Source organism: Thalassophryne amazonica, chromosome 3 (genome assembly GCF_902500255.1).
Source record: "Thalassophryne amazonica chromosome 3, fThaAma1.1, whole genome shotgun sequence".
NCBI classification, from domain to species: Eukaryota; Metazoa; Chordata; class Actinopteri; order Batrachoidiformes; family Batrachoididae; genus Thalassophryne; species Thalassophryne amazonica.
The window spans coordinates 39,533,020-39,546,000 of NC_047105.1; the positions used below are offsets into that span (position 1 = coordinate 39,533,020).

A 12,981-nucleotide genomic window follows, 5' to 3' on the forward strand; every position below is an offset into this window, starting at 1 on the left:
GATTGACAACATTCACAATTAATTATATTTTCAAGAAGCTTGTTAAGTAAAACAAAGGTCAGCTTGAATGACACCGAGCCTATTGGTGTGGGGGAGCCCCTGCTCCCCCACACCAACACACACACCAATGTAAACCCGGTTTTTATGATAAACTCCTGGTTTAGCTGTAGTCACAAAACCATGGAGCTTTTACACTGAACGTAAGAAGGTGATGAGGATTAAAATCAAGAAAAACCGGTTTGGCTGAACCCGATCTGAAGTGACATGAAGCCATGTGACAGAATTACAGCTCTGATGTTTACCGGCAGGCCAACCATTGTTCCTGTGTGTTTCTTGGTATGCCCGTCTCAGTGGCAGTTCTGGCAGTTGGGATGACAAGGCTGATTATTGACTCGGCATCTACAACCACTAGACGTGTCTCCAGTTCCCTGTTTAAAAAAAAAAGTTTATCCATTTCCTGCATACTGACAGCTTATCTGTTTAGTTGCGTGTGTGTTTTTACATTTGGTCCCCAGCGAGCTTGTTTGGTGACCCAGCAGATTTCTGTCTTGCACATCAAACAACGGATCCAATCGCAGCCATCTTTCTTTTGGACGATAATGTGGCACCGTGGACAGCGCATGGCCTCCCCGCTCTCCAGTAATCTCTGAGGTGACACACACCATTTTTTTTTTTTTAATGCCTTGTAACCACAGAAACGATAGCAAAAATCAACCAAGATTATGCTTCAACACATGCAATCACAATCACAGCACTAACATCAAGGAAACTTAACCACAGCAGAACTGTCTAGTAGTACAGACTGGATACCGATGGAATAGTCATTAAAAACACTTCTAAACAGATTATACAGTTAGCTGCTTATCTTAGCTTATTAGCTGCTGGCTGGCGCCACTTGTGATTACAAGTTGATTGCTGATGAGGGGGGTGGGTTTTACAGAATAAGCTCCTTATTGGTAATGGATTTGCAATGACTGAGCAGTGCCAGCCAGTGGAATGAAGCTAAGGTAAGTGGCTAACTGCATCATCTGGCATCTTAAAAGGATTTACATTTTGTGAGGTAAATATACCACTGATCTCTATATATTACTGGATCACTCACTGGCCAATATTTTTGAAGCAAACTGGCCGCCATATTACCACTCGCATGTTATGCTCTCGAACGTTCTTTTCTATTGATTTTTAATGAGGCGCACGCAACTTTATTCTTTGTACTTTTGTTAAAAAATACCTTCATGTGCAGCTATAACCTGCGTAAACTGCCAGATCAAAGGCTATGGATGAATATTTCACCTGTGAGTATGATTGAAATGGGAATTATTCCAGCATTTAGGCAAAGATAATAATAATAATAATAATAATAAAGTAAGTGGCTTATTAACTCAACGTGTAGCCACATCACATGTTGTGTTTTGTGTTGGGGGAACTATTTTAAGACATTTATTAGGTCTACTTGTGCATAGTTTTGGAGCTTTAGGTGTTGTTATGGGCTTTATTACTTATATTAGGCTGAAGCTCATAGAGCTGTGTGTAATAAATGTCACTGCAGGGAAAACAACTCTCCTGTAGTTAGTTAAGTGGTGCTTTATTCTTTTAGTGCAACTACACTCAACAAAAATTTAGACGCAACACTTTTGGTTTTGCTCCCATTTTGTATGAGATGAACTCAAAGTGCTAAAACTTTTTCTACATACACAATATCACCATTTCCCTTAAATATTGTTCACAAACCAGTCTAAATCTGTGATAGTGAGCACGTCTCCTTTGCTGAGATAATCCATCCCACCTCACAGGTGTGCCATATCAAGATGCTGATTAGACACCATGATTAGTGCACAGGTGTGCCTTAGACTGCCCACAATAAAAGGCCACTCTGAAAGGTGCAGTTTTATCACACAGCACAATGCCACAGATGTCGCAAGATTTGAGGGCGCGTGCAATTGGCATGCTGACAGCAGGAATGTCAACCAGAGCTGTTGCTCGTGTATTGAATGTTCATTTCTCTACCATAAGCCGTCTCCAAAGGCATTTCAGAGAATTTGGCAGTACATCCAACCAGCCTCACAACCGCAGACCACGTGTAACCACACCAGCCCAGGACCTCCACATCCAGCATGTTCACCTCCAAGATCGTCTGAGACCAGCCACTCGGACAGCTGCTGAAACAATCAGTTTGCATAACCAAAGAATTTCTGCACAAACTGTCAGAAACCGTCTAAGGGAAGCTCATCTGCATGCTCGTCGTCCTCATCAGGGTCTCGACCTGACTCCAGTTAGTCGTCGTAACCGACTTGAGTGGGCAAGTGCTCACATTCACTGGCGTTTGGCACGTTGGAGAGGTCGTCTCTTCACGGATGAATCCCGGTTCACACTGTTCAGGGCAGATGGCAGACAGCGTGTTTGGCGTCGTGTGGGTGAGCGGTTTTCTGATGTCAATGTTGTGGATCGAGTGGCCCATGGTGGCGGTGGGGTTATGGTATAGGCAGGCGTCTGTTATGGATGAAGAACACAGGTGCATTTTATTGATGGCATTTTGAATGCACAGAGATACCGTAACGAGATCCTGAGGCCCATTGTTGTGCCATACATCCAAGAACATCACCTCATGTTACAGCAGGATAATGCACTGCCCCATGTTGCAAGGATCTGTACACAATTCTTGGAAGCTGAAAATGTCTCAGTTCTTGCATGGCCGGCATACTCACCGGACATGTCACCCATTGAGCATGTTTGGGATGCTCTGGACCGGCGTATACGACAGCGTGTACCAGTTCCTGCCAATATCCAGCAACTTCGCACAGCCATTGAAGAGGAGTGGACCAACATTCCACAGGCCACAATTGACAACCTGATCAACTCTATGCGAGGGAGATGTGTTGCACTGCATGAGGCAAATGGTGGTCACACCAGATACTGACTGGTATCCCCCCCAATAAAACAAAACTGCACCTTTCAGAGTGGCCTTTTATTGTGGACAGTCTAAGGCACACCTGTGCACTAATCATGGTATCTAATCAGCATCTTGGTATGGCACACCTGTGAGGTGGGATGGATTATCTCAGCAAAGGAGAAGTGCTCACTATCACAGATTTAGACTGGTTTGTGAACAATATTTGAGGGAAATTGTGATATTGTGTATGTGGAAAAAGTTTTAGATCTTTGAGTTCATCTCATACAAAATGGGAGCAAAACCAAAAGTGTTGCATTTATATTTTTGTTGAGTGTATTTTAAAAAAAATCCACTATTTCTGTGTTATCCATAATGACTTTTGTTATCCATCCACTTTTGTTCATGATATGGTACCAATACACACACACAGAGACACACACACACACACACACACACACACACACACACACACACACACACACACACACACACACACACACACACACACACACACACACACACACACACACACACACACACATATGTATAAAACCTTGTTGATTATTGTACCACTTGTATAAACTTTGATTAAATAATGATAATTTTTAGAATTGAGTATTTGTCCCAGTGAGATATGAGTAAGTAATAATAGAAGGAAAGAAAGTGTCAAAGTAATAAAAGAAAGAAAGAAAAGAAATCAAATAGGTAATCATGACAGGCATAGATTAGGAGAGATCAATCTTACATCATCTGAAGACCAAAAATAAGTAAATGAGAGAATCAACTCAGTTGTTACTTGAAATTGTTGACCTTCTAATAAGCTGTCTATGTGCGGTCTGCATAAGTTGGGAGTGGCAAGATGGCTGCCAGTTTGCTTCAGCGGATTGTACAGAGTGTGTGGGCCAATGAGCGATCAGTAAAATATACACCTTTACTTCTGCAAGGATCCTGTCAATGCTAACAGAAATTTTTGATAACATTTTTGCGTGTTCAGTGGCAACAAGAAGTGGTTTACTCTGATTGTGATTTCCCCGTCCAACATCATTACTTCGCCGGTTAGCCAATGGTGGTGTTTGTGTTCTAAATAAATAATGCGCCAATGAAATTAATTTTTGTCCTGAGTGAACAGATGACCGCAAAAACATTCAAAAATAGCACCAAGGTTGAAAAATGTTTGAGTTTCTTTTTAGGATACCATTTTGCATATAATATACACTAAAAAATGCAAACCCAACTCTGTCATGGTTTTTAAAGATATTTAGCACCAAAGTTTAACAAAATGATATACTTTTTCTACATAAACCTTAAAAACTATCCAGTTAAATGAAAATTTTCTTATTTCCTTCAGTATTTTCATGTACAGATGTGCAGTGATGACTAATGTTTAATATGTCATTTAATATTGTCCAATGGCAATACTGGCATTGGCATGTAGAGCAAGTCTACATTTGGTCATGTGAAACTGACAAGGGATGGAGGAGATCTCACAAACTAGGAGCGAATCTGGGCTTTGGTATCATTACCATTACGGCAGGTTCCGTCCTCTGTGGGTGCATGAATTTTAAGCCATTTGCTAATGCCATGAAGTAATCAAAGAAAAAAAAAAGAAACTTTTCATTAACATTTTCAAATATGAAAATACTGGTGAGTACAGGTGGTACCTCCAGCCTCCATAGCAGTGGAAGGTACCAGAATTCCAAAATCAGCCATTTTCAAACTTGACCAAGGTCTTGACCTGAAACACCCTAGGCCTCTCAATTCCAGAGCGCTCACGGTAATAAGCCAATTGTTGATGCCACCCAACTCCTACCCACCCAGCCACCGCGGAGACAATAATACCTCTTCAACCTGTTATAGGCTGTGGGGAAACAACTTGCTCATTTTATTTAGAAATTAAAATTTTGGTTTAGATTTTGTACTGCTGGCCAGCGAACACCAGTAATTTGCCATGGTCCATGAGGAGGTGTAATGTAACAAGAGTGCTCTGATGCTACTTTGGTACAAGTGCTTGCTTCTGATGACATTTCAAGGTATGTGATAGCTGATTTCAGATGGCAGACACCAACTCATGAAACTGGCAGTGCCTAGGCTTGTTAATCAAGCAAGGGCCATAACTCTGGTAAAATGGGCCCAACTCAAATAATATGATAATATGTGTATTACCAACCTATAACAAGGACTTGTACCACATTTCATGAAATTCCTCTCGAAAATGTGAGAGGAGTTGATTTCAGAATGCAGGCAACCACTCATAGAACTGACAGAGTCTAGATTTTTTGATCAAGGGCCTTAACTGTGGTAAAGTTGGCCCAACTCAAACGATATGATAAAATGTGAGAGGAGTTGATTTCAGAATGCTTATATCCTTTTTGGGAATGGCAGACAGACTGAAATTGCCACAATTCCCCTTCGGGCCGTCAGCCAGTGGCAGATAAAAACCAAAATAAATACAGTAAAATAGAACAGCTCAACTGTCACCCAATGTGGAAATTTCTGACAGTTTATTTTAAAAGTGATTCAGGTGTCTGGTGTAACAGTACACTGCAGTCCTTTTGCAAAGTGCTCAGTAACGAGTCTGTTTTTTTAAGGCTGACTTACCTCCAACATCTGGTTCGTCTGCTTGGCTGCCAAGTCATTCTCTGCTCGGATGCGCAGGTCATCCTGGTAATCTTTACAATTCATGCCCTTATGAATGGCCTGTAAATACAAAAATCCTTTATGGTGGCGGATCCATTAGCGTCATCCAAAAAGAAAATCTGAATGTTTAATTTCTTACATTTGTTCAAATAAAACCAAATAACTATCATAAACACAAGACTCTACCCTGCAGAGAATGCAATTGGTTTCATTGCAAAGTTCACAGTAGAACACGTTGACTTCGTCCTCGTAGATGCACCAGCCTCTGCAGTTGAGAGTCTGACAGTGGAAGCTGTGCTCCGAGCGGCTTTCTGCAATGCTGAGACGCAACTCCAGAAAGCGCTGGTGCTCCTCTTCTGTCAAGAGCTGAATGGACAGAACCATAAGAGACACAGACAGGGGGTCAGTGCATATACACATTGTTCACTGTAGTATTACTACAGTCAAAGACACCAGAAAAGTGTGTAGATGATTCAAGACATTTTTACTGAATCCATACTGGAATAGTCAGTACAGAGGAGGGTCGAGCAATCTTAATAACAGCTGAATAACATACTGAATGGGTTTAACTACCCATTAAGTTTTCAATGATTACTTGGTTAGTTCCAAAAAATCTCTGACTTGTGTTATCAACTCACTGCTGCGATCTCTCGGTCTTGTAGCTTGCAATCGCAGCTTGGACAGGCCACCTCAGCATCCTGACCGCTCACTACGGTCTCTTTAAGACAATCCCTGAAAGAGGGCACACACAAGAAATAATTAAATAGGAAAAACATTATTTTAGAAAAACATAATTCAATACACTCTAAATACACAGATGGGTGACAAGTTAAACAAAAAAACAAGAGAAAGTGTCTTAGTAACAGTTTCACTGTCTCTTTGTAACGATTTTACAACTCTGTAGAACTACACCAGAGGGATGGAGGTCATTATACCAACAGATATTCCCTCATTTTGCATTGTAATGATGTTGGTAGAGATCGCCAGGCTTAAATCTGTCAAAGGTGTTCAGCTGGGTTGAGATCTGATAGTCATGAAGGCCATAACATATATTCACACCATTTTCAAACACATCAAACCATTCAGTGACCCAATGTGCTAGGGATGGGTGACTGTCATCCTGGAACGGGCTATTACCATCAGCATAAAAATATTTCCTCATCGACAAAGATCCAGTCTGTCTGAATGTTCCATGACACACACCCAAATGTCCTCAGACCACTTAATGCTACAAACTGGATTTGACCTGACTGCTTTGCATCCAGTCATGATGCACACCCTAAACCGATAAAAACAAGTGCTTCATATCTGTCTGAGACGAACCAGGGCACCTGATGGAATGTTCCGTTATTGCTTATCACGCTGACACAAACAAGTTCATCACAAAGATTTGATATGACACATGCTGCTTGAATAAACAATGGGATCATGTCACCTGACTTCCTGGAATAGGCCATCAGAAGTGTATCTCTGTACTTATCTCGGCTCCTCAGCAGTTGAGATACAGAGACACCTGGGAAGAGCTTATGGCATCAGGAGTTTGCAAGGCAGAGGTGTTTGGTGATGCTGATACCTTTGCAGGAGAACAAAGGCGCAGGTCTTAGGGTCCTGGTTTTTTCCATCTTACTGTAAGGTTGTGAGACTTGAACACTAACCAGTAACCCAAGGAGACAATTGGATGTCTTTGATACTAGGTCACTTTGATCCTTTTGTACTGCTGAAATGACTGTGTTCAGTGAGCTATTATTTAGGGAGACTAAGATTATGTGTATCACTTTCATTGTGAGGGAATATCAGCCACGACATTTTGGACACGGTGCGTTTCTCTGGACATGAAGCTCAAAACGCAGATGCCTTAGTGTTGAGGACCCCAGCGGCTGCAGAAGGCCAAAGGGACTCCCATATATCACTTGGTTGTGGCAGAGAGATGGGTACTTTTGAGAGATGGGGATCACTGGATATCCTGCCTGGGTGGCTGCACCAACGCGCAGCACCAGCGCATGTTCCCAGATCTGACCTGATGTCACAGCATGACTGAGCAAAAAGCTAATGATGAAAATAAATTTCCAGTGCAGACTGTTAACTTTAATTTGAGGGTACATATGTCTAAACCATGTAAAATGTGCTGGAATTACCATTTTTAAGTGACCATAAGTACTTAAGAAAACCCTCTGCTGTGTATGTTATTGTCTGGTTATTTTGTTAAATACTGTCAATATACATGGAGCTAACTGTGGGTTTGTTTGACTGACTTGCAGAAGCTGTGCAGACACTCTCTTAGCGTGATGCCTTCCCCGGGGTCCACGGAGCAGAAACAGACAGGGCACTCCATCTCTGACTCGTTGGGGACGAGGCTGTGACGGTCAATCTCCAACAGGTGCAAGAAGTTCCTCTGTCGCTCTTCCTGCTTAGCCTTCAACATCCACAAATAGAGGAAAACACACAAAATGGAGAGAAAGATAGAGATCCTGCAAGGCAGGTAACTTACCACTGTCACAATTTAGCACCATCACCATCATTCCACAAAATGGAAAAATAAACAACAATTTAGGGGTGTTGGCATAAGGCGACGTAAAATAAAGAGATGGCCAATAAGTTATTCCTGTTCTCACTTAAAGCTCCCTTGCTTCTCTGGTAATGAAGGTTCTATTGTAGTTCCGCAGTTGTGGAGCATCATTCACTCAGTACTACTGCTTGAAATGTGCCCAAAACGTCTCGTACCTGTACCACTGTGCTTGGAATATGCAGCACAGTGGTATACACAGAATTTTTTGTTTTGTTTTTTTGTTTTTTTTACCTGCAGCTACATCCCCATATATTCATGTTTGGAATCAGGTAAAGATGATTTGAGGAAACCTAGTGTTATTGTGATCTGCTGCTGGTTTTAAGGAGCAGTGCTGTTACCTGTTCATACTGCAATATGGCCAGCTGCTCTTGCTGGATTCTTTGTGCCTCTTCAGGGTCTGGTTTGTAGATGTTAGGCACCGTGTAGTCCTTGGGTCTTTCACCTCCACATATTGCACAGCCAGGACGTGTTGGTTTGTTTATGTAGGTACACAAGAGACAGGTCCAGCCCAGCTACAAACACACACACAAACACACAGATATTCTTGCAAAACCCTTGTATCCACACTATGGAGATATAACACGGCTGATAGTGTGTACACTGACCTGAGGTTTTGGAAGCACAGCAGGTTTAGTCACCACTGGGAGCTCAGGAGGAGTTGGTTTAGCTGCTGGAAGAGGCATCGGCTTCTCGGTGACAATATCTTTGACCCCTCTGGGTATCAGTTTCAAAATCTCAATGATGCCTGTAAACAAACCATATAAATGATTCTACTCAACCATTAAGTTGGCTCATTTACTGACAAGGCTTTTTTTCTTAACAAAAAGTGCTTGGCAACCTTACACACACAATGGATGTTATTAAACCGTTTACAATGGAACAAAGATAAGAGTAACATGGTTGTTGTAGATCCTGGTCATGCTACCTGTCTGTGTCCTTGGGCAATATGAGGTCTGTTAGAAAAGTATCCGACCTTTTTATTTTTTGCAAAAACCATATGGATTTGAATCACGTGTGATTGCATCAGCCAAACTTGAACCTTCATGTGCATGCGTGAGTTTTTTCACGCCTGTCGGTTGCGTCATTCGCCTGTGAGCAGGCTTTGTGTGAGCAGTGGTCCACCCCTCTCGTCGGATTTTTATTGCGAATAAATGTCTGAACGATTTGGAGATTTGCTGCATCAAATTTTTCCAGAAACTGTGAGAGACCTGCAGGTGGACACCATTCTGAAAATTCATATGGCTTTCAGCGACGATTTTATGGGGATTACACAGATTAAGGAGTGCTCCAGCCGGTTTAAAGACCGCCCACAGCTGCTGAGAGCACGGCGCACTCCGAGCACCGATCGACAGGCTGACACCCCGCTGAAACAACCAGATCATTTCCAACGTGAAGGCTTTGTTGATCCGGGACGTTGTCTGACTTCCACAAAAAAAGGCAGAAGACGTGGACATCAGCACCTTTTCGGCACATTCCACTGTTACAGGAGTTTTTTTCATGGAAGGAGGAGCGGAGGGATGCGCCACTCATGGCACGGCACAAAACCACCTCTGTGTTGGTCTCACAGGACAGCTTTCAGATGGCTCAGACGGCTGTCGGTGGCTTTTCAGTCGTGTGACTATCCGAGAAATTGTGCATGAGCTGGACATGCCCCAACATGTCCTGTGAGGCTTCATCACGGCGTTGCTTTTCGCCATGTGGCTCTGCCGCAACGCACGGAATTCCTCCGCTGCTCTTTCCATGACAAAAACTCCTGTAACAGTGGAATGTGCCGTTCATTTCTAAACTGGACGCTGTGTTGATCCGGGACGTCGTCTGAGTAGCACAGAAATTGTGGAAGACGTGGACATCAGCACTTTTTCGGCACATTGAGACAGACGTGCGGAGGAATTCCGCGCGTCGGGACGTTTCCGCATAGCGCAAAGCAACGGAGTGATGAAGCCTCACAGGACATGTTGGGGCATGTCCAGCTCATGCACAATTTCTCGGATATTCACATGACTGAAAAGCAACCGAAAGCCGTCTGAGCCATCTGAAAGCCGTCCTGTGAGACCAACACGGAGGTGGTTTTGTGCCGCGCCATGAGTGGCACGGTGGCGCATCCCTCCGCTCCTCTTTCCATGAAAAAAACTCCTGTAACAGTGGAATGTGCCAAAAAAGTGCTGATGTCCATGCCTTCTGCCTTTTTTTGTGGAAGTCAGACGATGTCCCGGATCAACAAAGCCTTCACGTTGGAAATGATCTGGTTGTTTCAGCGGAGTGTCAGCCTGTCGATCGGCACTCGGAGTGCGCCGCGCTCTCAGATGCTGTGGGCGGTCTTTAAACCAGCTGGAGCACTCCTTAATCTGTGTAATCCCCATAAAATCGTCGCTGAAAGACATATGAATTTTCCGAATGGTGTCCACCTGGAGGTCTCTCACAGTTTCAGGAAAAATTTGATGCAGCAAAGCTCCAAATCGTTCAGACATTTATTTGCAATAAAAATCCGACGAGAAGGGTGGCCCACTGCTCACACAAAGCCTGCTCACAGGTGAATGACACAACTAACGGGCGTGAAAAAACTCACGCATGCGCACGAAGGTTCAAGCTTGGCTGATGCAATCACACGTGATTCAAATCCATATGGTTTTTGCAAAAAATAAAAAGGTCGGATACTTTTCTAACAGACCTCGTACATGACATCTGCATTGTCCCAGTTCACTTAGCTGTAAAACCGTACCAGTTTTGGCTGGAGAAATGACCTGTGACTGATTGGCATCCCATCCAGGAGGAGTCATGGAAAGAGAAGGTCAAGGGAATGCCTGCGTTAAGACTCCATTGGCTAGTGAAGGTCAAGCGAATGCCTGCAATAAGACTCCATTGGCTAGAGAAGGTCAAGGGAATGCCTGCAATAAGACTCCATTGGCTGAAGAAGGTCAAGGGAATGCCTGCGTTAAGACTCCATTGGCTGAAGAAGGTCAAAGGAATGTCTGCGTTAAGACTCCAGTGGCTACAGAAGGTCAAAGGAATACCCTTGTTTCACCTGACTATAGCAGATAGATGGTTACTTTCGAGAGGTGGGGATAGACGGGTTGCGTGCCTGGGTTTTTACTGTCTAGGATCCAAGATGGTTCCGTGGTATCACAGATGCAGCAAAGTGCGGCACCAGTGCATGCTCCCAGACTTGACTTGTAGCATCAATGTTAATGAATGAGACGCCAAACTGACACACACAAAAACATACATATGTCCATCTTTTGAAAATACGAGGTCTGTGATAAAACTAACGTACCTTTTTATTTTTTTCAAAAACTATATGGATTTGAATCACGTGCGATTACATCAGACAACCTTGAACTCTCGTGCGCATGCGTGAGTTTTTTCACGCCTGTCGGTTACGTCATTCGCCTGTGGGCTGGCTTTGAGTGAGGAGTGGTCTACCCCTCCCGTCGGAATCTCTTTGTCTGACAACTTCCTGAGAGACTGGCGCTTTGCTTGATCAAAATTTTTTCAAAAACTGTGAGGCACATTGAAGTGGACACCATTCGAGAAATTCAGCTGGTTTTCTGTGAAAATTTTAACGGCTGATGAGAGATTATGGACTGTTGCTGTCGCTTTAAGGACTGCCCACGGAGCGGGACGTCGCGACGCGCCCTGAGCCGCCTTCGTCTGCCTGTTTCGAGCTGAAAACTTCCAAATTTAAGCCTCTGTTGACCCAGGACGTCGTGAGAGAACAGAGAACTTTCAGAAGAGGTCAGGATCAGCAGTTTATCCGGACATTCCACTGTTAAAGGAGATTTTATTAATGAAAGACGTGCGGACGGGTCCGCGCGTCGGGACCTGGAAGGCGCGGTGCGGCGGCACAGGAAAAACACCTCCGTGTTGATAACCATTTGTAAAAACCAGGCGGCTTTTGATGGCTTTCAGTTGAGTGAGTATCTGAGAAATTGTTTAACAGCTGGACATGTTCCAACTTGTCCTTAAGGCTTCCAACGGAGGTGTTTTTCCTGTGCCGCCACACCACGCCGGCTGCGTCCCGACGCGCGGACCCGTCCACACTTTCTTTCATTACAAAATCTCCTTTAACAGTGCAATGTCCGGATAAACTGCTGATCCCGACCTCTTCTGAAAGTCCCGACGTCCTGGGTCAACAGAGGCTTAAATTTGGAAGCTTTCAGCTCGAAACAGGCAGACAGCGGCAGCTCAGGGCGCGTCGCGACGTCCCGCTCCATGGGAAGTCCTTAAAGCGACAGCAACAGTCCATAATCTCTCATTAGCCATTAAAATTTTCACAGAAAACCAACTGAATTTCTCGAATGGTGTCCACTTCGATGTGCCTCAGTTTTTGAAAAAATTTTGATCAAGCAAAGCGCCAGTCTCTCAGGAAGTTCTCAGACAAAGAGATTCCGATGGGAGGGGTGGACCACTCCTCACTCAAAGCCAGCCCACAGGCGAATGACGTAACCGACAGGCATGAAAAAACTCTCGCATGCCCACGAGGGTTCAAGCTTGTCTGATGTAATCGCACGTGATTCAAATCCATATAGTTTTTGAAAAAAATAATAAGGTCCGTTACTTTTCTCACAGACCTCGTATATCTTTTTAAACATCTCTGCCATCCTGACACCAACCTTCTATACACTGTTGCTGCTGGTCCAGCTTGTCTTGTTGCCGTGTGAGATGAGCAGCAGCAGCTGAAAGAATAAACAGAAAAGCTTGGTCTCCACTCCGACGAACACCGTGGCTGAACAGTGTGTCTTGGTCCTGTGCCAGCCGCTTGCCAATGACCCAACGTTGAAGTGAAGTGTGGAAACCATACTCAGTGCTGAACTGTACATGGAAAACAATTAATTAAAACTATATATTTATATACAAGCAGCTGGGGAATCTTTTTACTATCAATTTATCT

At 43.7% G+C, this 12,981-nt stretch overlaps 1 protein-coding gene across 1 annotated transcript in view; it reads right to left on the reverse strand.

The window, feature by feature from the left end:
- Positions 1 to 325: 325 nt before the first annotated feature.
- rbck1 (RanBP-type and C3HC4-type zinc finger containing 1) overlaps positions 326 to 12,981 on the reverse strand; it is a 34,977-nt gene continuing 22,321 nt past the window's right edge. The window contains exons 4-12 of the mRNA XM_034166076.1: positions 12,704 to 12,902; positions 8,699 to 8,838; positions 8,432 to 8,605; positions 7,780 to 7,940; positions 6,166 to 6,259; positions 5,714 to 5,893; positions 5,489 to 5,587; positions 503 to 646; positions 326 to 428 (exon numbers count right to left, since the gene is read on the reverse strand). Coding sequence (XP_034021967.1) covers positions 348 to 428; positions 503 to 646; positions 5,489 to 5,587; positions 5,714 to 5,893; positions 6,166 to 6,259; positions 7,780 to 7,940; positions 8,432 to 8,605; positions 8,699 to 8,838; positions 12,704 to 12,902 — 1,272 coding nt within the window. The 3' untranslated portion in view covers positions 326 to 347. The remainder of the gene's footprint in view (positions 429 to 502; positions 647 to 5,488; positions 5,588 to 5,713; positions 5,894 to 6,165; positions 6,260 to 7,779; positions 7,941 to 8,431; positions 8,606 to 8,698; positions 8,839 to 12,703; positions 12,903 to 12,981) is intronic.